General features: G+C 41.8%; 1 protein-coding gene across 3 annotated transcripts in view; it reads left to right on the top strand.

Annotated features, from left to right (window-relative positions):
* Positions 1-2,306: 2,306 nt before the first annotated feature.
* The window catches only part of GALNT3 (polypeptide N-acetylgalactosaminyltransferase 3), a 53,022-nt gene continuing 28,660 nt past the window's right edge, over positions 2,307-26,668 (top strand). For 2 of the 3 annotated variants that reach the window (XM_038421123.1, XM_043505235.1), the window contains exons 1-2: positions 2,521-2,635; positions 24,631-25,242. In XM_038421123.1, the coding sequence (XP_038277051.1) occupies positions 24,728-25,242 (515 nt within the window). In that variant the 5' untranslated portion in view covers positions 2,521-2,635; positions 24,631-24,727. Of the gene's footprint in view, positions 2,432-2,520; positions 2,636-24,630; positions 25,243-26,668 lie in introns of those variants that run through there. The other variant, XM_038421124.2, reaches the window with a different exon arrangement.

The following is a 26,668-nucleotide window of genomic DNA, read 5'->3' as shown; positions in this document are numbered from 1 at the left end:
CAGAAATAACTCTGAAGAGAAAATGGGTTTGCCCCTGCTCAGCCTTTTATTTAAATATATGTAACTCTAGTATTGATAAATAGCAAACTAGCAGAAAATTGAGAAATGAGTTAATGCAGTCCTCCTCTGAAAATTGATGCCTTTTTAGGCGGTGTGCACATTACAAATTTTTGCCATATTTGAACATGGCTGAATAGAATGGGGTTAGATAACATGATTACCACACATTAGACTATTCACTAGGAGAAAGTGGTTTTTTTAAACATTTGTGGACTTCTACTATAGATAAGGCAAGTTGTACCTTTAACATCTGTTACAGGGTGGAGATAAAGCCTAGGAGGTAGTCTAGAGTTTACTTAGATGAACTCATACAGGAACACCTTGTATTAATAATCTGGAAGTGGTCGCAGTAGTCAGCATAGATTAGTATGAATCATGGTAAGCATGTGGCTCAGTGTGATTAAGCCCAGATCCAGATTGCATACACATTGGAACCAGGAATCATAGATGCTTGCTTTCCTGATTAAAATTATTAGTGGTAGGTTTTTTTTAATTCCTGTTACCATTGCAGTCAGTATAACTATAGGAGAATGACCTGGATTCCATTTTGGCTCAGCAAAACTAGTTATCTTAATTCTAGTAGAATACTTACCAGTGAGCCAGAAAATAAGACTGCTTGACTTTGAGAGTCTGTGTTTAATTTGTTAAATATATATATATATATATATATATATATATATATATATATATATATATATATATATATATATATATATAAAAAGAACATTTGATCTGGAAGTCTGAAAGACACAAATATAGGACATCCCCTTGTCATTTTTCCCAACCAAATCACTTTTCAGAAGTTGCACCTCAAATTTGGTTCTGAATTTATTACATGTAAAGTTGAAAGTTTTCTGCAGTATGTGATGAGCTGTTTGAGAGGAGATTTTATTCTGTCATTTATAAAAGGAAGGAACTCACTGTGATCCTAACTCTAAGGTCTTTTTAAATGTTTTTTCCCCAGTACCACATGCTGAGTGTACCTGGTCAACCAAAGCTTACATGCGGCACTTATCCTTTTGCTCAATTAAATGTCAGCCCTGAAACCTGCAAGAGAAAACGCATCTACACTTTTAGAAATTAAACAAAAGGGGTGGGGATAGAAAATTACACAATTTTCCTAAAAGTTACTCACTTCATGCAACTATTTATAGAAAATAAAGGCAAAAGAAAGTTAAAGGAAATGTTACCAAATGTGTTATGTTGTGTGAGGTACAAGGTTTAAATATTAAGATTTGTACAGTTTTGATATTTCTTGTGTGCTATGAGTATGCGGACAATATGATCATAATAAAATTGTAGTGCTTCTTGTGGAATCTACATTATAGTAAGCTTCTTCTAACATTATATAAATCTAACTTCAAGTGTGTTTGCTGTCTTTTTTCTGAACCCCCATTAGAACAAGGCACAGTTCATTCCTTCAAATTTATTTGTACAGAACTAAAAAATTCTTAATATGGATCCATCTTCCTGTCAGATCATGAGTCATACCTCTGTGAAGATAATTATATAATTAAAGCAAAGAACTGCAGAATCTACCTGAAATGCAATTGATGAATGATAGGGCAAGCCAAAAAAACTAAACTGTATTAAAAGACAGTGATTCTTATAATACTATTACAACAGTTAGTTAGAGGTAGTGTGATATATGCCCTATACCAGCTGTGGCCTTCAGTGTAGTAAGTGCTGTATGAACACTGAGTAGCATCCCTACCCTAATGTTTATATTCTGTAAATCCTGTAATGTAATCCAAAAGAATTCAATGAATTTTAAATAGCAGAAATCTGGTAAAACTAAGAAAAATAGAGTCCTGAGGAATGTTCGAACTGTGCACCACTGCTTGGTCAGGTGTAACTTACCAGGGGTTTGTGCAAGTCTGACAAAGTGGGGTAGCGGGAGCAATGAGCGTGGCTTTGTAGGAGTGTTTCAAAGCAAAGGGGACAATGTGTAAACTTTACCCCGCTACAGAGGTGATCGATGGCTACTTACTTGAAATAAAATAAATTCTCCTGTATGGCAGAAGAGGGGAAGTGTGACTGGCACTGAGTGGCACAGCTGAAGCTGTGCCCCTTGGCCATGGAAGTGGGAAGTCTCCTCCTCCTCCTAAAGTGGTTGGTAGATGAATGTGCATTTCACGTGGAGGTAAGAGCTTTCTAGGGCTAATTCTGCCACCTCTAGGCTGGGCCCATGGGCGGGGGGAGCTCCACCCCCCCCCCTCCCCGGTTGAGACCAAGGCTAGGGAAAACCAGGTGCGGATCTCAAGCCAACAGCGCCCGCCGGCTGCTGGCGGCGCCCAGCGGGAGCCTCCCTGTCAGCAGCAGATGCTGAGGAGCAAAGAAGGGCCGGTGGGGCGAGGTGGAGCCGCGGCCGGTGAGTGTCCCTGGCGGCTGGGGCACGCGGGCTTCCCTCAGGCTCCCCGCTTCGCGCACCTGGGCGGCCAGGTAAAGCCGGGGGAGGGGCCGGCGCGCAGGCGCAGTGCGGGCCCCAGCCCCTGGAGCTCACCTGGACGCCGCCGCTGGAGAGGCGCGCTCAGGAGAGCCCGGCCGCCTGGTCCGCGTATTCCCGCCCCACGAGGTGAGCTGTCCCCGCTGCTGGCAGGTGTTGGACGCCGACCCCTTGGGTCGGGGAGGGGACCCCAGGGCCGCTAACTGGGGCGCCTCGTCCCTTAGGAGCCCTGTGGAGGCGGCCGCCACTGCTCCACCCTCCCGGCCCGTGGCCCCCCGCTTGCGCGCTGGCAGGGCCTAGCCCTATCTCCTCAGGGCGGGGTGGTGGCCGCAGCGCCCGGTAACTTCCAGTGCGGGGCGGACAAACGGGAGCGCCGTGGGTATCTCATCCCGCCCGGGGACGGACCCCCGCCCGGGGTCCTCTGCGAAAGGCTCCAGCGCAGCCCCCGGCAGCCCAGCCCAGCCCAGCCCTGCCCTGCGTCTAGCGGCCGGGCGTGTCTGCCCGCTCCCGGGGAGGCGCAAAGCCAAGCGGCTGCTGAAGGCTGCTGAGAAAGTGGAAGCGAGCTGCTGCTGTGTGGCGAAGGGCAAACAAGTCTGCGGGAAATGCTAGTTGTTATCCGGGCCGCTTCTCAAACAGACCTATTGACTAAAGGAGGCGTCTCCTGGTTGGCTTGGCTAGTCTCATGACTCAGTTAAGGTGCTGCCGGCGACTTGTTTGCTCCTCAGTATGACGCCGCCCCTTTCTAATCGTAAGTGGCTAGTCAGAGTCTAAAGCCCTGGGGAAACCAGTGGCTCCAAGTCAGATACATGGGCGGGGGGAGGTTGTAAATTATCGTCCCTGCCCATCCACACAAGCTGTTCTGGTCCGGGACCTTGTGTCTGTCTCCGCTAGGAGTCTTCCCTCTTTCTTATCCACACAGTGCATGAGCCAGGGCCACCAGGAGTTGAGTTCTTGGCAGACTTCCCTAGGCTGTGCTGTACAGGAACAGATTCCCTATGCACCAAGTTGCAATGCTTCTCCAGCTGGCAGCAGGCCACATTTGAGTGGTGTGACCCGGTGCACTGGGCTACTCCCTGAAATTTGGCCTGGCCATTCTATCTGGAGTGACAGCCAGATCAGATTTCAGTACTGGTATGACTATACAGCTGGAGGAACACTTCAAGACTGCTCCAACAGAAGCCATACTGATTTAGTATGGCGGCACTGCTTAAAAGAGGTCAAATCAAGAACCTTTTATCTCTGTAGTATAGAGCAAGAAACCTTTGGTGAGGGGAAGGAGCATTTGCCCTTCTTCTCCCACCCCCAGTTGGTGCCACTGCTGGGGATGTTCCAGTTGGAAGTAGAAGTGGGTGGAGTCTTTTTTTGTTTTATGCAGTCTTGTTTATTTACCAGGAATGTACAAAGTCCTGCTTCTGTGAATGCAGGAGGAAAAAACTTGATTTAGTTGCAGATTGGTCCTGTTTTGAGCAGGTGGTTGGACTAGATGACCTCCTGAAGTCCCTTCCAACCCTGATATTCTATGAAAGAACACAATGTCCCTTTTCTTAGCTTACAGCGTCAAGCCCCTTTAGCCAACATTAGACCCAGAGAACTTGCTATCTAGCTTTTTCTAGGGTCATACTGTGCTCAGAAGCTAATGCTTGACTTTCTTGCCTTTTGCCTCTGCCTCTTTGTTCTTGTCTGTTTTCAGTTTCTCTCTGTTCCGCTAATTTTTTCTCTCTCTCTCCAACACACACTTATCCAAAACCATACTCAGCAAAGCCCCTCCTCCAAAACATTCCAAAACTTCTGGATGGATTATATAAGAATGTCCCTACTGAGTCAGACCCATGGTCCATCTTATCTTCAGAGACTGGCCAGTGCAAGATGCTTCAGAGCTGGTCTACACTGAAAACTTACATCAGCACAGCTATGTCTCTCACAGCTGTGGAATTTTCACACCACTGACTTCAGGTCTTCACTACCTGCCGGATCGGCGGGTAGTGATCGATCCCCGAACGTGCTCCCCATCGACTCTGGAACTCCAGCTCTCGAGAGGTGGAAGTGGAGTCGATGGGGGAGTGGTGGTGGTCGACTTGCCACCACCGTCCTCACAGCCAGGTAAGTCGACCTAAGATATGCCGACTTCAGCTACGCTATTCGCTAGGACCCCTACCCCCGCAGTGTAGACCAGGGCTGAGAGATGCCAAAGTAACCCCGGTTGACCTATCTACCGCGTCTTGGGGAGATAGATAAATCTTGGTCTATATAAATTAAGTTGGCTTAACTCCGGTCAGCATAAGTAGTGAACCGCTGCTGTGGCACAGCTGTGCTGCTAAAACGTTAAGCGTAGCTATAACCTAACTATGGTGAAGGGAGAACTTCTGTCACTATAGCAAATGTCTACCACTGAAGCACTGCTGCAGCTGTGCCACTAGCAATTTGAATGTAGACATAACCTCAGAAGGAATGAACAGATCAGGGCATTCACATGATCCTTTTGCCATAGGTAGGTTAATGTATCGTTACAGTTGTGTTAATTGACATCCATCTAACTTGACCCATAAAAAGGCTTTACGCAGCTCATAACAGTAACAACACTCTCTCTTTATAACAAGATAATGTTCAGTGCATCATTTAATCAGCTGCCTCTCACTATCTTTATATAATTCTCATCTGATTTATATTCAGGGGGGAGGGACAAAAATTGGAGATTGGTCCTGCTTTGAGCAGGGGTTGGACTAGATGGTCTCCTGAGGTCCCTTCCAACCCTGATATTCTATGATTTGTTTCTTAAAAACCTGTTATTGAATTATGTTTCCCTCTCTGAAGCCTCATTTATACTCTTAAGACACTGGACAAAGGAGTTGCATGATTTATCAAGTTTTCTCTTGAGTCTTCAATAGGTGGCCTTCAGAGTTGATTTGGTTTATAAAAATTGTAGTTATGAGGTAAATTTAGAAGTCCACACAATTGAAACTCCCAGGCTACAAATTTTTGTTGTAAACATTTTGTATAATTATAATCAAAATTATTACATGTTTTTACAAATATTTTAATAAAATGAAAAATGATTATTTTAACATACCTGTGGTATCGAACATGCGAAACCCACAGTATAGTATTTAAAGTTATCTACATGGTTCCTAATATATTTGATATTTTGCACAGTAGTCTTCTGACACAAAATGACAGCATTTGTTCTATGTTTTAGTTTTAATGTTACCTATATTACCTTAAAAGTATTGCATCAGTTAGAAAAGAATTTACTTAAAAATATCCTTTGGATTTTGTCTAGGTACTTTAGGCCAAATGTGTAATTGATTTATTGAGTTATCTAGGTTAGTGCAACCTCCCTAACTGCTATGGCACCTGTCACCGTGCTGTCTTTGGCCACAATCCTATAAAGGGTTCAGTGAAGGCCCAAACAGACAGACAAAGGTGGGGGAGGTATAGGACTGGATGAAACACAATAATTGAAATATGTGTTTTGAGATTTGGTATCTGTTGTTTAGTTCCAGGATTTAAAAAAAAAAAAATCTCTCTCTCTCTCTCTCTCAATGCTAATGTCATAGCTAGGCTGCAAGTCTGTTACAGAAGTTATGGATTCCGTGACTTTCCGGGACCTCCATGACTGCTGGTTCAACTGACCCGGGGGACACTCGAGCTGCTCACGCAGCCTCTAGGACAGCCGCACCGACCGTTGCTGGGGCAGTCTTGGGCAACTGCTGTCTCCACACAGCAGTAGCAGGAGCTTGGGCGTGGGAGGGGGTGACTGCTCGGGGCAGCACTTAACTCAAGGGGCTCCCCGGAAGCGGCAACATGTCTGTCCCTCCCTCCCTAGGGCTCCTAGGCAGAGGCACAGCCAGCCAGGCAGCTCTGTGCACTGCTTTCACCTGCAGGCACTGCCCCCGCAGCTCCCATTGCCTATGATTCCCAGCCAATGGGAACCGCAGAGCGGGCAGTCAGGGTGGGGCAGCGTGTGGAACCCCCCTGGCCATGCCTCCATCTAGAGGCCACAGGGCCATGCTGGCCGCTTCCAGGAGCTAGGCAGGGAGCCCAGGCCATGTGCTGCCATCCACGCGCTCCCCCACCCCTAGCAGCAGCGGGGGTCCCAAACCACGTGCCGCCTCCCCTGAGCACCTGCCCCAGAGCACCCATGGACAGGTCATGGGCTGTGTCCATGACTTTTACTAAAAATACCCGTTACTAAAACGTAGCCTTAATCATAGTATCTGCTTTGCCTGTTCTTTGTTCTGGACTTCCTGTCTCCTGTACTTCCATGCATGGTGGCTGGAAGTGGAAAACTAATGGCATTACTCATTTTGTGCTGCTACAGTTGAATTCTTTGAGGTTCTGAACATCTTGGGAGTTGAGTGAGCTCAGCAGTCTTCACTTTGCAGGATCAAACCCTTACTGATGCAGTACTTCTTCGAGTGCTTGCTCATGTCGATTCCATTCTAAGTGTGGGCGTGCCCACATGCAGAGTTGTTGGAGACTTTTGCCTTGGCAGTATCTGTAGGATCGGCTGTGGCGCCCCCTTGAGTGCCATGCTCATGCGTCAGTATATTATGTGCCGCTGACCTGGTTCATTCTTACCGCCCGGGACGGTTGGTTGGAGTGCTTTATCTTGCATTGCAAGAGTGTTAGCGGTTCTTACAGTCCATTGTTCTGTCTCCTTTGTATTTAGTTGATAGGTGCTGATCTAGACCATTAAGTTAAGTGCAGGGTGGATAAAAATCAATTATTTAAAAAAAAATAAATTTAAAAAAATTTTATTTTTTTATTTAATTTTTTTTGATAAAATGCTTTTTGTTTTGAGGAAAAAACCTATCTAAAAATAGTTTTAATTAAGATACATTATAGCTCAAAGGTATTTCATCATGGAATAGGGATTATAAATTCTAATTCTATATTATGACACAATCTATTCATGTAATCTGTAAGAAAAGTTTTGTAAATGAGTTCCAATAGTTCATGGATTAGGGACCCAATCTTATGGGGTTCCAGGGGGTTCTGTATAGATTATTTAGGTTAATCTTTCTATCTACCCAGACTCAGTGCTCAGTCTAGAAGAGACCATCAGAGATGCTTAGTTTTGCTGTTCTCAAACTGTGGATTTGTGTCCCCAGAGATAACATGCTTGTTAACAGCAAAAATGTTTTTAAATAAATAGATACATACATAATATATAGAGGTGAGAAATAACAGACCTCAACCCTATTGTCCCTCTGCAAATTTGTGTATACAGAGTCAATCCCTTACCTCTCTCTAAAACTGCAAAGTTTCAAAAAGTTCAATGAATAGAAGATTGTTGGGGGTGGAATAGATCTGGACAAGGAGAAGAAGTCTGGAGATAAATGTGAGAAGGGAGGAACAGACAATAGAAACAAAAGTGAAACTGTTTGAGCAGCATATTCCAGAAGTTTTGAGGTCTTTCTGAGTGTAGCCTTCATTGATTTGAGATCTACCATACCGTTCTCTCACTAGAAGGGAAAACCTATAATGGCAGCAGGCCATAAGAGAGACCCAGTTTGGGTCTCATCTATCTCTGAATTGTGAAGAATATGTATTAAGATTATAACAACCAACAAGAATTCACTTTTATGTAGAAATCCATGATTAAGTTGAGTCTTCCTGACTAGTGATTTAAATCAAATCCATCCTGTAATGTATCATGCTAAAATTGGTTCTGATTCAAATACAAAATTATGTCCAGCTTGCTTTTACACTGGAGGTGTCCCACAATATTAATTTTCTATGAATCCCTTATCTGGGAAGCCACCAAATCATCTAGTCTGACCTTCTGTATATCACAGATCAAAGCTTGAAATCTCAAATATATATATCTATATATATATATATACATACATACATACATATACACACACAATTCATTGATATGTGGGCTGAATTCTCATTTCCATTAAGGTACCTTTACACTTCTCTGGCAATGACTAAGAGCCTCAACAGTCAGAAGAACTAACATTGTTTAAACTGGCTATTAAGGGCCCAACCATAAAACATATCTATATGTACAGATAACTCCACTGCCTTTAGAGACCTGTGAGAATGTCAGGGCGCAGCCATACAAATCTCATAGGATCAGGCCACAAAATTCCCCCAAATTCCATGAAGAGGAGACACAACTCCTGCCTTAATTCCTCTCGAAAGCAGGAAAGGAGGTAGAATGCTGCCTCTGTTGCATTGTCCACTCCTGCCATCCACAGGTGCACCATGAAGATCAGGTTCCCGAAGACTTTAGGAGTAGAGGCTTAAAAGTGAGTAGCTAAGAATAATCCAGCCTCCACTGCATCGTCCCCAGCTGACCACTTGCATATGCATACAGATTCATATGCATACACATTAATTCTTGAGACGTTCTCTTACATACACAGACCAAAATGGCTGGCTGAGTTTTGTGGATGCTTTGAAAGAAGTCATTGAACTAAGGGCAAACAGTTTCAGCCCAAAAGTAACTTATCTGAGAAGGTATAAGCAACTGAAAAGGGGAGCAAGTAGAAGGTTTGTAATGTAAAGCTGAAATGTAAACTTGCATATTATGGGGATAAGGTGGGAGACATAAGAAGAAGAAGATAGCAGTAGGGATATATTACTGACCACCTGACGGTGATAGTGACTGTGAAATGCTAGGGGAGATTAGAGAGGCTATAAAAATAAAAAGCTCAATAAAGGTAATAATGCGGGATTTCAACTATCTCCATATTGACTGGGTATATGTCACCTCAGGATGGGATGCAGAGATAGTTTCTTGACGCCTTAAATGACTGCTTCTTGGAGCAGCTAGTCCTGGAATCCACAATAGGACATTTAACGTCCCTGTGGAGGTGTGGGGGGGAAGGGAGAGACACCACAGCAGCTCACCATGGTAGCATTTAATTTCAGAAAGGGGAATTGCACGAAAATGAGGAAGTTAAAGAAATTAAAAGCTACAGTGCAAAACTGGAATCCCTTCAAGCTTCATAGAAACTTTTTAAAGACACCATAATAGAGGCTCAATTTAAATGTATACCCAAAATTAAAAATCATACTAAGAGGGCCAAAAAAAGTGCCACCATGGCTAAAGAACAAAGTAAAAGAAGCGGTGAGAGGCAAAAGGCATCTTTTTTAAAAAATGAAAGTTAAATCCTAGTGAGGAAACTAGAAAAGAGCATAAAATCTGGCAAGTTAAGTGTAAAAATATAATTAGGAAGTCCAAAAAAGAATTTGAAGAACTGCTGGCCAAAGACTCAAACAGTAAGAGCAAAAAAAATTTAAATACATCAGAAGCAGGAAGCCCGCTAAACAACCAGTGGGGCCACTGAATAATGGAGATGCTAAAGGAGCACTCAAGGATGATAAGGCTCTTGCAGAGAAACTAAATGAATTTTTTGCCTTGATCTTCACGGCTGCTGATGTGAGTGAAATTCCCAAATCTGAGCCATTCTTTTGAGGTGACAGAGCTGAGGTGTCAGTAAAGGAGGTTTTGGAACAAATTGATAAATGAAACAGTAATAAGTCACCAGGACCAGATGGTATGCACCAAAGAGTTCTGAAGGAACGCAAAGGTGAAAGTGCAGAACTACTAACTGTGGTGTGTTACCTATTATTTAAATCAGCTTCTGTACCAGATAACTGAAGGATAGCTAATATGATGCCAATTTTTCAAAAAGGGCTCCAGAGGTGATCCCAGCAATTGGTTGAAACTATAGTAAAGAGCAGAATTACTAGATACATAGATTAACATGATTTGTTGGGGAAGAGTCAACATGTTTTTTGTAAAGGGAAATCATGCCTCACCAATCTACTAGATTTCTTTAAAGGGATCAACAAGCATGTGGACCAGGATGATCCAGTGGATATAGTGCACTTAGCTTTTCAGAATGCCTTTGACAAGTTCCATCACCAAAGGCTCTTAAACTGTCATGGGATAAGAGGGAAGGTCCTCTCCTGGATCAGTAACTGGTTAAAAGATAAGAAAGAAAGGGTAGGAATAAATGGTCAGCTCTCCGAATAAGAGAGAGGTAAAGAGTGGTGTCCTCCAGGGGCCTGTACTGGGACCCATACTGTTCAATATATTCATATATGATCTGGAAAAAGAGGTAAACAGTGAGATGGCAAAATTTGCAGATGATACAAAACTACTAGCGTCCAAAGCAGGCTGCAAGGAGTTACAAAGTGATCTCACAAAAATGAGTGACTGGATAGCATAATGGCAGATGAAATTCAGTGTTGATAAATGCAAAATAATGTACATTGGAAAACATCATCCCAACCATATAGGTAAAATGATGGGGTCTAAATTAGCTCTTGCTACTCAAGAAGGAGATCTTGGAGTCATTGTGGCTACTTCTCTGAAAACATCCACTCAACGTGCTGCAGCAGTCAAAAAACTAACAATGTTGGGAATCGTTAGGAAAGGTATAGATAATAAGACAGAAAATATCATATTGCCTCTATATAAATCCATGGTACGCCCACATCTTGAATACTGCATGCAGATGTGATCACCCCATCTCAAAAAAGATGTACTGGAATTGGAAAAGGTTCAGAAAAGGGCAAAAAAAGTGATTAAAGGTATGGAACAGCTTCTGTATGAGGAGAGAGTAATAGGACTGGGACTTTTTAGCTTGAAAAGAGACGACTAAGGGGAGACATGATTGAGGTCTATAAAATCATGACTGGTGTGAAGAAAGTAAATAAGGAAGTGTTATTTACTCCTTCTCATAATACAAGAACTAGGAGTGACCATATTATATTAATAGGCAGGAGGTTTAAAATAAACAAAAGGAAGATTTCTTCACACAATGCACAATCAACCTGTGGAATTCTTTGCCAGAGGATGTTGTGAAGGCCAAGACTATAATAGGGTTCAAAAAGAACTAGGAAAGTTCATGGAGGATAGGTCCATCAATGGCTCTTAGCCAGGATTGGCAGGGATGGTGTCCCTAACCTCTGTTTGCCAGAAGCTGGGACTGGATGATGGGCTAGATCACTTGATGATTAACTGTTTTGTTTATTTCCTCTGGCACCTAGCATTGGCCACTGTTGGAAAACAAGATCCTGGGCTAGATGGACCTTTGGTCTGACCCAGTGTGACCATTCTTATGTTCTTATTATGGTCACTACTGCTCCCACTATATGACTCGGGTAGATGTGGCAATGTGACTCAGGTAGATGCATTTTAGCCATTTAAGTAATATCAAAATGAAATAAAATTAAGCCTTGCCCTGAATTAATGGATATTTAAACATGCAGAGTTGTGAATCCATGTGTATCACAATATTGACAAAGGGATGGGCCTTCTGTACTAAACAAAGGGATGGGCCTTCTGTCTTTTGGGTGTGACTTATTCATTGCACTAATTTTTTACAGTACAACTAAAAGCTTCTTATATTGCAAAATATTTTGACTACTTAAACCATACCATTCATTCTTCAGTTGAAAAGCACATGCTTTTCTCTATATTGAAAAGCAATCTTTAACTCAAAGTTTTTGATGGAGGCTCATGGATTCAGCATACTTATTTTTATTTAAACATTTTAAGAGATTATAAATGTAGGTTTTAGCATATTTTCTATTAAATTCAGATTTCATTGTAAACAAGTTTATTATTAAAATCAAAATACATATATCTGATTTAAATAAAATATTCCTATTTAAATTTTTTAAATGTTTTTTTAATTTAAAAAAAATCTTTTTTTATCCACTCTGATTGCTGAGCACCTATAATACGGAGCACTATTTTAAGGACTAGCATAAGGTTTACATTCACAAATTCAGTGCGAGCATACTGTTGTCCATGAAAACAGTACCTTATGTTTATCATGAAAAATAAACACAGAAAACACATTTAAACTTTCCACAATAATTCATCCAGTCTCCACAAATCAAGAGCTCACACCTTTCAATGTCAACCCTGTAAGGGCTTGTATACACTTGAAATGCTATAGTGGCATAGCTGTGCTGCTGTAGTGCTTTGTAAACACTATCTGTGCCAGAAGTTGTTCTCCCATTGGCCTATGCAATCCACTTCCCAGAGAGGCGATAACTAGGTCGATGGAAGAATTCTTCTATTGATTAGCACTGTTTCCACTGGGAATTAGGTCAATTTAACTATGTTACTTGGGCAGTGTGGATTTTTCACACCCTGAAGTGATGTAGCTGGGTTTACCTACTTTTTAGTGTAGACCAGTCCTATGTGGTGGTGGTCCTTCGAAAAAGGGGTTTGAAGTAAAAGTCTGATTTTAGAAAAATGTTAATCACATGGCCATTTTTAAAACAGTCATACTGGTATTAAAAAAAATCAAGCGGTGCACAAATGACAATAAACTAGGACTGTCAAGTGATTAAAAAATTAATCACACAATTAATCACATTGTTAAACAATAGAATACCAATTATTTAAATTTTTTTGGATGTTTTCTACATTTTCAAATATATTGATTTCAATTACAACACCGAATACAAAGTGTACAGTGTTTACTTTATATTTATTTTTATTACAATTATTTGCACTGTAGAAAAACAAAAGAAATAGTATTTTTCAATTCACCTAATGCAAGTACTGTAGTGCAATCTCTTTATCATTAAAGTTGAACTTATAAATGTAGAATTATGTACAAAAAACCCCCTGCATTCAGAAATAAAACAATCTAAAATTTTAGAGCTGGCAAGTCCATTCAGTCCTATTTCTTGTTCAGCCAATTGCTCAGACAAACAAATTGTTTTACGTTTTCAGGAGATAATGCTGCCCGCCTCTTGTTTACAATGTCACCTGAAAGTGAGAACAGACGTTCTCATGGCACTGCTGTAGCTGGCCTCGCAAGATATATATGTGACAAGTGCACTGAAGATTAATATGTCCCTTCATGCTTCAACCACCATTCCAGGGGACATGCGTCCATGCTGATGTGGGGTTCTGCTCAATAACAATCCAAAGCAGTGCAGACTGATGCATGTTCATTTTCATTATCTGAGTCAGATGACACCAGCAGAAGGTAGATTTTCTTTTTTGGTGGTTTGGTTCTGGAGTTTCTGCATTGGAGTGTTGCTTTTTTAAGATTTCTGAAAGCATGCTCCACGCCTCATCCCTCTCAGATTTCGGAAGGCACTTCAGATTCTTAAATCTTGGGTTGAGTGCTGTAGCTATCTTTAGAAATCTCACATTGGTACCTTCTTTGCATTGCAGTGAAAATGTTCTTAAAATGAACAACATGTGCTGAGTCTTCATCTGAGACTGCTATAACATGAAATGTGTGGCAGAATGCAGGTAAAACGGAGCAGGGGATATACAATTTTCCCCAAAGGAGTTCAGTCACAAATATAATTAATGCACTTTCTTTTAACGAGCGCCATCAGCATGGAAGCATGTTCTCTGGCATGGTGGCCGAAGCAGGAAAGGGCATATGAATGTTTAGCATATCTGGGACATAAATACCTTGCAATGCTGATGACAAAAGTACTATGCAAATGCCTGTTCTCACTTTCTGGTGACATTGTAAATAAGAAGAGGGATTATCTCCTGTAAATGTAAACAAACTTGTTTGTCTTAGCGATTGGCTGAACAAGAAGTAGGACTGAGTGGACGTGCAGGCTCTGAAGTTTTGCATTGTTTTGTTTTTGAGTGCAGTTATGTAAACCAAAAAAAAAAAATCTACATTTGTAAATTGCACTTTCACCACAAAGAGATTACACTACAGTACTTGTATGACGTGAATTGAAAAATACTATTTCTTTTATCATTTTTACAGTGCAAATGTTTGTAATCAAAAATAATATACACCTTCATTTCAATCACAATACAATATATATGAAAATGTAGAAAAACATCCCAAATGTTTAATAAATTTCAATTGGTATTCTATTGTTTAACAGTGCAATTAATCATGATTAATATTTTTGAGTTAATCGCATGAGTTAACTGTGATTATTCTAGGGTTGTCGATTAAACATTTTTAAATAATATTCTAATGCAATTTTTGTACACTTCTTTTTCACCTGTGTTAAAATGGAAATCCTGGTGTTACCTGAGCTGTGATAGTGCTGATTTGCAGTCCACCCTAGATCTTTTCTAGGTGCCTATCATAGCCTGGGACTTTTCCTTAACACTGGGAAGACTGAGGTGCTCCACCTGCCTGCCTCAGTGCATGTTGCCCCCCTTCTCCTACAAATTGTCATCGGTGGTGAGCCCTGGAAAATGTTGAGCATTTACCTTACCTTGGTAGCCATCTCTCCCAGGCAGCCAGTCTTGATGTGGAGATTGAACATAGGCTCCATTGTGCCAGCGTATCCTTTGGAAAGTTGCTCAGTCATGTCTTTATTGACAGAGATCTGTGTATGGAAACTAAGTTCCTGGTCTACAATGCAGTAGTCATCCCCACTCTTCTTTATGGTTGAGAGACGTAGATGGCATATCTAAGCCATCTTAAGCGTCTGGAGTGGAACCAACAACACTGCCTTAGGAAGATTCTCCGTATCAGCTGGGAAGATCATCACACCAATGCCAGCGTTCTCTCTGCAGCTAAAATCACCAGTATTGAGCAAAGATTATGAAACATCAACTTCGCTGGGCTGGTCATTGTGTGTGGATGGCTGATACTAATCTTCAAAAGCAAGTCCTCTTTTCTCAACTTAGTCATGGTAAGAGAACCCCTGGGGGATGGAGGAAACACTACAAGGACACCCTGGAAGTATGCCTTAAGAAGGGAGGGATTGACCCCATGCACTGAGAAGAGCTGCTGGCAATAGACTGCAATGCCAGAGGATGTTGTGAAATCCAAGACTATAACAGGGTTAAAAAAAAAAAGAGCTAGATAAGTTCATGGAGGAAAGATCCATCAATGGCTATTAGCCCAGGGTGGACTGGGATGTAAAACCATGATCTGAAGTGTCCCTAGCCTCTGTTTGCCAGAAACTGGGAATGTGTGATGGGATGGATCACTTGATGATTACCTGTTCTGTTCATTCCTTCTGAAGCACCTGGCATTGGTCACTGTCAGAAGACAGGATACTGGGCTAGATGTACCATTAGTCTGACCCAGTATGGCCGTTCTTATGTAATAGCATCTCATCATACATCAAGCCTCATCCCATTTTGAAATGAATCACCTTGCTCAAGAGGCTGAGAAATGGTAGAGGAGGAAGGAAAGTGTACAGCATCCTGGCCAGCAGTTGTGCTGTCTCCAAGCAACCACCTGTCATATGTGGAAAATCCAGTAGAGAACAAATTGGACTCCTCACCCATCTTAAGTCTCATCAATGACTTTTTCCCCTGGCAGACATCATCCTTGTTTTGAAGGATAGCTGATGGACAGTGATACTGTTCCACCATGGCCACATTGGAGCCAGGCCTAGAGTTAGTATAGGGCATGTTTTGGGGCAGGATGAGAAGTGGAGATGTTGTTTTTAGAAATGTGAGTTTTATGTAGATGTTCAAAAATTGTGGTTTTTCAGGGCTTTCTCTTTGTGTATATATAGTAATATATTACTCACTGCAGTAGTATATACTGTAAAGAGTAATCTTTTCATAATGTTCCCTAGAGTTCTTTGACATAGTGTTTCAAACTGTATACACTTTAGTGTGCACCAGCAGGGTCTACACAGTTTATTAATGCGTGAAACATTTGTGTGCTTTAGAAATTATACCCCCATAGTCTGCATTTCTGCTCCATCCATGTAGACAATCCCTTAGATACAAGTAGCAATTTCTGATGTTTCTCTGGTGTTTATTGACTATACACCAATTTATTTATTTATTTTATTTACTTTTAATTGGAAGTGTTTTATTGGTGTATATTTGTTAAATATTAAAAGCAGCAGCCCTAAGTTAGTAGTACAATTTCAGGTCATTTGGTCAAAGGGTTCCTCAGATACAGCCCTGTCAAAAAGAAGCTGATTTTAATATACAAATTGTTCTAGAAAGCTTATATGTAATTCATGGATTCCATGACTTTCCGGAGACCTCCGTGACATTCTCAGCTACAATCTCACCGCTCCAGGGCTGAAGCAATCAGCTGGCTGGGGCCCTGGAGCTCTGAGCCACCAAGGGCAGTGGGGAGGCCCCTGCAGCTCCAAGTTATCCGCTGCGGGTGGTGGTGGTGGGCCTCTCAGCCCTGTGGGTGGTGTGTGCTGGACCCCCAACTCCCCTCCCTGCAGCAGGGCTCGGGCTCTCATTCAATCAGCCCCATTTTGTCAGTTATTTTTAATAAAAGTCAGGAACAGGGTTCCATGAATCTTTGTTTATTGCCTGTGACCTGTCCCTGATTTTTGCTAAAACTAACAGTGACAAAATCTTAACCGTACATATGCATTTTGAGACTGTCTTGTAAATTGGGATTCCATAATGGGCTAGGGTGAGAGAGGAGGAGAACATCCATTGAGATGAATGGGTCACTTCATACCTCTGCAGTCCTCCTATGTTCTAGGGGGTTGGGCAGATCCTCTTCCCCTTACAGTAGCTCTCCAAGTGCAGTGTGGAATCTGGGGCTCCCCTTCACTCCCCCTTAATACCTCCAGCTGGTAGATGTGCTCTTCATAGCCCATTAGTCTTCACTTTCCTTCATGCTGAGGCCCATTTAGGGGCCATGGAGATGACAGAAGGAGGGCAGAGCTGATGGCTGAGTGGTGTTTGAAGGAAGCCACCTTGTGTCACCCTCCTCCCCCACACAGCTGCTCTGCAATCGTGCCTGTCTGTCTCGCTACTGCCCAAAAACTTGAACACACAATTAAGGTTGACTGGTAGTGCCTCAGATCCTTCCAGAATATTTAATGCCTATACTTAAATCTCTGAAAACCAATATATAGAATTAAGGTACATACCAGTCCTCCCGGTAACCTGAACTCTGCCCTTTTGAGTGATGCCCCTAACAGACATTGTAGCACACTATCTTTCCAGATGATATGGAATACTGTGGGGACACAGCACATGAGTACAGTAGGAGAAACTGTCAGACTGTGTCCTTATTAAATCAAAAGTTGTGCTTAGGGTGAGCTTAGTGAACACCAATTGACTACAGCTGGCCACTTCACTTGCTTTACACAAACCAAACCAGAATTACCACTTCTTAAACCTTGGCCTCAGGATTCCCTCATCAACGTCACCTGCACCGACCTCTACTCCATAATGCACTGTTATGGATGCTATGAGACTGCTACTAATCCTCATACCAAGAATATTTTGCTCCTCTACTTGCACAACCCATATAATGCAGCACTGAAATGAGGAGTCTCTCGTGCCTTTGGTGGGCAGATGCACCCCTCCGAATCTCCCATTGTGAGCTGTGGTACCCTGTACCAATCAATGCAATGGTCCCCAACGCAGTGAAAGGCTTGGAGTGCATGAGGACAGATGAGAGAATACAATTTGGTGGGACCTAACATATTTCATAAAATGGCACATTTACTTTATCACTCCTCATGTCTATTTATTATAGGGTAGTCCTGGCTGAAACAGACAGTATATCCTCAGTGGATCTTGCCCTTGTACCTTAACTCTTATTTCCTGTTTTTCAGAGGTTTAAGTACAGGTGCACCTGACATTCTGGAAGAGGAGGAGGCACTGCCAGTCAACTTGAATTGTTTGTTAACAAAGTTATTGGGCACTGAATATTTTGTGCGCTGTACTTGTGTCCCTAGGCTTTTAGTGTATACTCCTTTTGTAAGAGAAATAGTCCCAAACAGTTTTAAAACACATAGGCCATGTCTAAGCTACAAAGTTTGGTTGACACAACTTATGTCAGCATACAGCCACTGAAGTTTTTATCTCTCGTGTGGTGTGTGTTCTTGGTTACTTGTGTAGATGCTGCGTGTACTCCCCAGGGGTGCTCGCGTCTATGTAAAGTGTGGTGCACCATAGGCAGATATCCCAGTATGCCCCATGCTGGCATATGGAGCAGTGCCTTTTAGGATGCTTTCACAGTGCTTTCTGAGATAACAATTTGTCCAGAGATTTCTGGGAGCTAAGGGTCAAGTTCCCACCATGCTTCTTTCTCCATCCCATAATACTTGCCACATCCCATAATTTTTGTGCTCTTTTTTAAAAACTAGTACAATTCCATATGGTGCTTTTTGATCTCCTCTATCTCTTTTGACAGAAACATGAACCCTACAGAGCTCAGGACAATTCTTGTGTGTGTTGCTTCTACAAGATATATGATTCTGAGTATTTGCAGATATTAAGGGAGTACTGCTATGATCAGGATAGTGATGAGGAAGATATGGACATATTTGAGCACTAGAACTGAATGCTGATGGACATAACAGAAAAAAATTGCCAGGTTGCTGCTGGCATTCATGGAACAGCTCCACCTAGTGGAGCACAACTTCTGGGCCTGAGAAATGAGCACTGATTGGTGGGATAGCATCATAGTGCAGATTTGGAATGAGGAGCAGTGGCTTGAAAACTTTTGGATGCAAACGAATAGGTTCCTGTAGCTGTGTACAGAGCTTGCCCTAGCCCTCTGGTCTGGGAACACAAAATGAGAGCTGCATTGACAGTGGAGAAATGAGTGGCAGCCATGCTCTGGAAATTTGCAACATTGGATTGCTATCAGTCAGTGGGCAATCATTTTGGGGTTGCAAAATCCACAGTGGGGGCCATTGTGATCCAAGTATGCAAGGCCATTAAACGTTTCCTGCTTCATAGAACTGTGAATCTTGGTAATGTACAGGAAATAATGGATGGATTTGCAGCAGTGGAATTCCTGAACTGTGCTGGGGCAATAGATGGCATGTGTATCCTTATTATGGAACCAGTCCACTTAGCCTCTGAGTACATAAACAGAAAGAGCTGGTTCTTCTTCAAATGCTGTCCCTCTGGGTGCTCCACGTTAGGTGTTTGTGCGCCTCTGCACTAGTCATCGGAAATTTGTGATAGCAGTGCTAGATTGGGTCGCACATGCGTGGTCCCCATCTTGTGCTGCTTCAGGCAGTTAACTGATGCTGTGCAACCAATCCCCCCTCAGTTCTTTCTCTAGCACATTTGGTTTCAAGTGGGTGCACTTAGTAGCACCTGGCTACTTAGTTCTTTTAGCCTATTTACTATCGTTATTTAGTTAGGATAATTAATTCATTAGTTTCTCTTTGTTCCCGTCGCCACGTTTAAAAAAAAAATGATTTTTTTCTTTTAAATTATTCTCCTTGTTAGAAGCTATGTTTCAGTTGACCTTTTAGAATAGTCAGCCTCTGTGGAGACAAAAGCCTTTCCTGACGGGAATGCCTGGTTCCCCGAGCTTTAAATGTTGCCTCACCTGCAGGCTCTCCATACTGATTTTGGACGAACATGCTCAGTGTGTTTGCTGCCTAGGCGAAACACACATAACACAGATGTGTCCTCATTGCCACAAGTTAACTGCTCGAACAAGAAAGGCTAAAGACTTGCAACTAAAACTCCTTCTCATGGAGAAGTCTCTCAGACAGATCTCGCCAACCATGGCTTTTGACAAGGATCCCTCCTCCACCATCCAAGCTTATGATCACCCCCCTCCCCGCCCCTTAAAAAGTGTCTAAAAAGTGGGTAACCACATCCCCAACACAGGAATCGGCCAAGAAACGCTGTTCTGCGAATGGGCAAACATCATTGGCACAGATCGCACCAACAGTGCCAGGAGCCATGATAGCACCATCCGGCACTGCTGGTACCACTGCTGGACTCTAAAAGAGCCAGCTTGGACACAGGTGCTAAGGGGAAATTGAAACCCCATGCTTCGACACTGACTCAGCCAGAGCCACAATTAGCACACAGAGGCGAGGCACTGGTGCAGACTGTGGCTCACTCTTCGACCCCCACTGCACGCTTGGTGCACACACTGGCACAGGCTCTGGTGCCGACATATACACCGCAGCTCCTAGCACTGACGCTCATGCCTCTGGTGCAGATCATGCAGACACTGCAGCAGTTCCTATGGCTCAAAGATCTCTTAGTCGGATCAACACCTGACTCTCCCATTCTCTGCACCGATGTAACCTCAGCACCAACATAACCCTGGCACCGAGTCTCCTTGCAACTCCATAATGCTCTGCTCCACCCTTTTTGAGCAATAATGAGGAGGACAAGGTAGGACAAATAGATTCTTCTCCAAAATCTCCTGCCCACCATGAGTCTCCCAAATTAGGACCTCCTGAGGGGGCATATGACCAGGGCTGGTCGTACCACTGTGGATGTCTGGGATCAAGAACACACCTTATGATAAGGACTGGAAAATGCTTGACCTTTTCGGCCACAAGGCTTATTCCTTGGCTATACTACATCTCTGGATAGGCAATTAAAAGGCCTTGCTGGCGAAGTATGATTACAACAACTTTACACAAAGTTTTCTGAATTTATTAACTGTTTCTGAAGATAAAAAAGAACAATTTACAGCACTTGTAGCAGAGGGACAACTCATCTCTAGAACAGCCCTCCAAGGTGCACTGGACTCTGCGGACGCAGCTGCAAGATCAGTGGTGATTGCAGAAGTGATGGGAAGGGCCTCATAGTTCCATCTCTCTGGCTTCCCTAGAGAAGTGCAATCCACGGTTGAAGACTTACCATTCGAGGGGCTCAAACTCTTCACCACAAAGACTGATGAGAGTCTCCATACGCTCAAAGTTTCACAGCTTTTCAACTATGTGTGGCTCGTAGGGGTTTTTAAAAATAAGTACTTTTTTCATTAAAATTTTTCATAGAAAAACTTTAAAAGTTACTGAAAATAAGTCAAGAAAAATGTCATTTGTGTTTCAGGCCACTAAAAAGCAGCCACGTTTATAAGCATAGTTAGTTACTGAACTCCTCCCTCCCATCTGTTAAATCCTAAATAAATAATTCTAGGATAATTACTTAGTAGTAATAGAAAACAAGTTGAACAGCATTGTCGGTCACAAATTACCAGTATTGTATGCATTTAAGTAATTACTAAATGCAGTCTCTTTTTAAATATTACTCTAAACAACCAAGAGAGAGTTGATGAGATATGATAGATATAAAATCATAATGGTATGGAGAGGGTTAATAGGGAAGTGTTATTTACCCTTTCATGTAACGCAAGAACTAGAGGTTCACCTGATGAAATTAACAGACAGCAGATTTAAAACAAAAGGAAGTACTTCTTCACACATATACAGTCAACTTGTGGAACTTGTTGCCATGGGATGTTGTGAAGGCCAAAAATATAACTTGTGCAAAAAAGAATTAAATAAATTCATGAAGGAAAGTCCATCAATGGCTATTAGCTATGATGGGGACATGACCTCATGGATCCAGGTGTCCCTAAACCTCCAGCTACCAGAAGCTAGGATTGGATAGCAGGACTTGAGATTGCCCTGTTCTGTTCATGCCCTCTGATGCATCTGGCTCTGTCCACTGTTGGAAGACAGGATACTGGGCTAGATGGACCATTGGTCTTATGCAGTATAGCTGTTCTTAAGTTCTGATCTATCTTTTAAAACTGTGTTATTATTTTGTTAGTCATCAGAACAGGTCAAAGTTGCCCCTTTTTATTCCCTTCTTGGTCTTTCCACAGCTATTAGTATAGTTTTAAATTTATTCTCAAATATGTAAAGTGTGTGTGTGTGTGTGTGTTTAACTTGTCCTTCCTGCATAAATTCTTAATTCTTTAGATCTATATGGCTTATCTCTTTACCACCACTTTATAATCTATCTTGTAAACAACTGTGAAATCATTTCTATGTTATTTGTAAAAGATTTTTGTTCTAGAAGTGCCTGGTACTTTCCATCTAATCTATTTGATGTATTTCTGAGACATCTATCTACTTGCTATCTTAATGCTGTACCACAGGATGTAGTGGGATGTACTAAACAATATGTAAAACTTGATTGGTTCCGCCTTGCTTCTGATGATAGCAGCAATGAGGCAGAAATAGTACAGGGGCAACAACTATGTCCTTCAACTGTACTCTCCTCTTGCAAAGTAAAAACTCTTTACTGATATCTCTTGGTATATCAATCAGCATTTGTGGTTGTATAAAATTCTAGAAACTACTTTTCACTAAATAATTTATACATGTAGTGGCATTCTTTCCTATAATCTGCTCCCACAAAGTTCTCTTTTCAGGGGATGTCAAAGGTCCGTTTGTCCAGGCATTTACTGTTGGGTGTTATAACTTGTTTAATAGTATTTTCTAGAAGAAGTTAATGTTTGGTTTTTTTTTGAAGAGTTCGGAATTTAGACATAAGATTAAGTAGCACAATTATACTAGTCCTTTTATTTTGTGGTTTAAGGCAGGTATATCTGATGTCCCAATTGAGAATGAGCTAATCTAGCAATTCTAAAACTTAGAAGTACTTGATACACCAAATACCACCTTTTATAGTTAGGTGTAGTCATCATAGATCCTTATTTTGACATGTCTTTAAAAAAAAAAAAAATCCTGCTCTCTTCTCACAATTACAGAATGAGCTGTTTTCCTCGTTTCTCTTTTTCTCCATGGGCAATCTTTGAAGCAATAGACCCAGTGCTGCACTTCTCTCAGGGTGGAATCCCACAATTCGCTTTTAGACTGGGTCTCCAGGCTCTGGCACCTCCATGTACCAACTGTAATTACTCCAAATGTCTGCCTGTGTTTCGCCATTTGCACAAATTTTTTTCAGGAGCTGTACAGAGTAGATGATGCGATGACTCAGAATAGCTTCTCTAAAACAAAGTAGTATTTATTTACATCAGTAGCAAAATAGCATTCAGAGAAAAAGGCTAAAACAGCCTGCACACCTTTGTCTTGCGTAGAGCTTATCCCAGACACCCCAATATTGGGGGTGGATGGTCAGTCTGCTCCCCAGCAGTCATGGACTCTTTTTGTCTCTCTCAACTTCAGGGCTGAGATTTTAAATCATTCCGAAGTTCTTTGGTTGCATTTTCCCTGTTTGGCTTCCCAACCCTTGGGGTTACCAAACCAGTCTGTTGATCAGAGCATGATAGAGGTAAAATTCCAAATGAATTGACATCTGTATTAAATACTGGTGAGTGAGTTTTCTGAAGCTATTGACTGTGGCTTCACAGACACACAAAACAACATAAGACTGACTTGACTCCTAGTTATACTTTGGTCAATGACAATAACCAAAACAAACAAGCAGAGGATTACATAATAGCTAATATTTTTATGACTATCTCCCACACCTGTGTACCACCTGATTGCAAGCCCTATACCACAGTTTAAGAACCTCTGACCTCATCAATTGCAGGAAAATGTGAACCTTTTTTACATTGGTCTCTTTTTAATCCTTAGTTTAACTTGAAGTTTACTGAGTGTGGAAACAAGGGGTCCCAAAATCTGTGTATTTTCTTATTTAAAAAATACCACCTCTTTCCCCATTAGACAGTGAATAACATTATATTGAGTTTAGCCAACTTATTGGTATGATTCTTTTGGCCTCTAATGCCAGGGCCTCAAAAACCTGCTACCCACTCGATTATGGGGAATGGAAATTTTGTCTGAGTGGGACAAGGAAAGCTGTTGGTTCCCTCTCTAGAGAGACTAAATATAGGGAAGGCAGGAAGCAGAGAAGCGAGGAGTTGTTCCTTTCTCAAGAAGGGGACTTGAACTGTTGAAGCTGCTATATTTTTCGAGGGGTGGGGAGGATGGATGGAAGAACAAAAAGGACACTGATCCTTTGAGAACAAGAGGGAGGAGCTGGAGAACAGAATGCTCAGGTTCAGAGGAGGAGAATCTGGGAAGCTTTAGGCCTCCTGCACTACTGGAGGACAGCAACTGGCTCCCCAGTTCTAGACTGCAGGCTGAAAAGAGGACCTCTGCAAAGAGGTAGGGGGCAGAATTAATTTCTGGGTTTGGAGTGTGGGAGTGAACCTGTGTCAGTCTAGTGTAAGAAAGTAAAATAAAACAATAATGAGTAAAATGGCGGGGGGGGGGAGAGAATTGGGGAGTAACACACTTTAATTTTACTCAGGCTAGGGTAGGGAATTATTCCTTCAACGTATGCCTAACTACATACAAAATACTACATTAAGAGAACATTAAGGTTGCAAAGTCAAACACTGAAAAGTGAGGAAATGCCAGAATTAAGGTTGCCTATCTAACCTTAATGTGGCCCCCTTGCTAAATCAGTTACTATTGATTTTTCACGTTTTATACTTTTGCATTGTAGTGCACATTTAACTGCATACATATTAATACTTTTTTTTAATTTACAGGTGTTTCCATTTCAAGAAACATTATTGTGACCAGTTTGATGCTAAAGAACATCTTTAACCGAGGTTTTTATAGATGTGATAAACTTTTAATACCAGAATGGCTCACATAAGAATACTAAGACAATTGTGTAAGAAACTATTTTCCCACTGGAAGCTTTGGAAGTTTAGCATTGTTGTTTTTGTTTTTCTAGTATTTTTGTTTTTATTACAAAGAGAAATAGGTGTTCAAGATGCTAAACATGAATCAGGGATTGAACCAGCTGTGGGAAAGAAAAGTGATGTACTCGGTTTCATGTTAAATGCTGTGAACAATATTAAAGGTGCAAAGCCAAAAATGCAGATAAAAGCACCTGTTAGGCAAACCAATATTCCTGGAGAGAGACACTGTTTGCCAGGACATTATACACTAGCAGAACTGAAACCCTTCTTAGAGCGACCTCTTCAGGACCCCAATGCCCCTGGAGCTTCTGGTAAAGCATTCAAAGCTACCAATTTAAGCCCAGAAGAGGAGAAGGAGAAGGAGCGTGGGGATGAAAAACACTGTTTTAATGCTTTTGCAAGTGACAGAATTTCTTTGCACCGGGATCTTGGACCAGACACTCGACCTCCTGAGTATGTTGAAATCCATACTTTGAGAGAAACATACTTATCAAACATATAGAGACCCAGCATATTCTCAGAGCAACTTGGGCAGCATTTAAATTCACCGAACTGCAAACAGATGTCTTGTAATGTCATCAGTCTGTGGTATAGAATAGGAAATCTCTGATTTACAAGTGGCAGCTGTGTTGAGATACAGTCAAAGCTAAAAGTTTTTTAGGAAGGCTTAGTCTGCATTTCTTCGTTATCCAGGGTTTAGACATTAAGTAACAATCCAATGAGTTTCTTTGTTTATGATGTATGCTTCTAACCTTAATTCTCCCTTAATGACCTTTTTTGGGAACTTCCTCAATTTTTTAAAAGAAAACTAAAACTTATAAGTAAAAATTCTTTAATATCGTTTGTTTTTTAAAAAAAAAAGTATAGAAAAAAGTGAAGAAAATTGTGTTAATAAAAGACGCAGAAATTTTCTGATAAAGCAAAAACAGCAAGGACTGTTTTGAGGTCATTGAAAGGAGAGCAAGAATAGTGGGTTTAATAATTCCATAAGTTTCCTCTGGAATCCTATGGCATGCAAAACTTTTGCCAGCACAGCCCATACTTTCCTTGAGCAAGCCCTTATTTCTCTTCTAGAACACACCTTCTTTGCTTGAGCGTGTCTGTAGTGGTTTTAAATTCCTTCAGCCATTAATATTGGTGTGATGGGTCTCATAGATTGTTATGCCCATGCAGTTTACAATATCCATAGGCCAGTGGTTCTCAACTCTGGTCCACTGCTTTTTCAGCGTCCTCTGGCGAGCCGGGCCGGTTTGTTTACCTGCTGCGTCTGCAGGTTCAGCTGATCGTGGCTCCCACTGGCTGCGATTTGCCGCTCCAGGCCAACTGGGGCTGTAGAAAGTGGCACGGGCTGAGGGTTGTGCTGGCCGCTCTTCCTGCAGCCCAAATTGGCCTAGGGTAGCGAACCGCAGCCAGTGGGAGCCGCGATTGGCCGAACCTGCGGACGCAGCAGGTAAACAAACCGGCCCACTGTACCAGCGGCTTTCCCTGAACAAGCGGTGGACCAGAGTTGAGAACCACTGTCATAGGCAAAAACAAGTTTACAAAATATAGAGGTCCATGTCTGACTTTGAAAGAGGCCTTACTTATTGGCTCAGAGCTTGACAGTGTTCACAAGCTGTAAACTTTATAGACAATAAACAGTAAGTACACAGTTTACAAGGTCCACACGGATAGTCTTGTTAAACTTGTAAGTTCTGAATAGTACTTGCAGATCTGGGAAGAAGCATAGCTTTAAAATTCTAATATCCTTGAGCGGAATCTGATTGGCTTCCAGAAATTACAACTTTCAGAGGATTTGTCTGTAAAGCTTCTAATTTCTTTGAATCAGACCTATGCTTTTTCGTTTTGTTTTTCTTACAAACTCCACAGAACACATTAA

The sequence above is a fragment of the Dermochelys coriacea genome, chromosome 11, assembly GCF_009764565.3.
Source record: "Dermochelys coriacea isolate rDerCor1 chromosome 11, rDerCor1.pri.v4, whole genome shotgun sequence".
Classification (NCBI taxonomy): Eukaryota; Metazoa; Chordata; order Testudines; family Dermochelyidae; genus Dermochelys; species Dermochelys coriacea.
The sequence above is the reverse complement of the archived record's forward strand: the minus strand, read 5'-3'. Positions and strand labels throughout refer to the sequence as shown.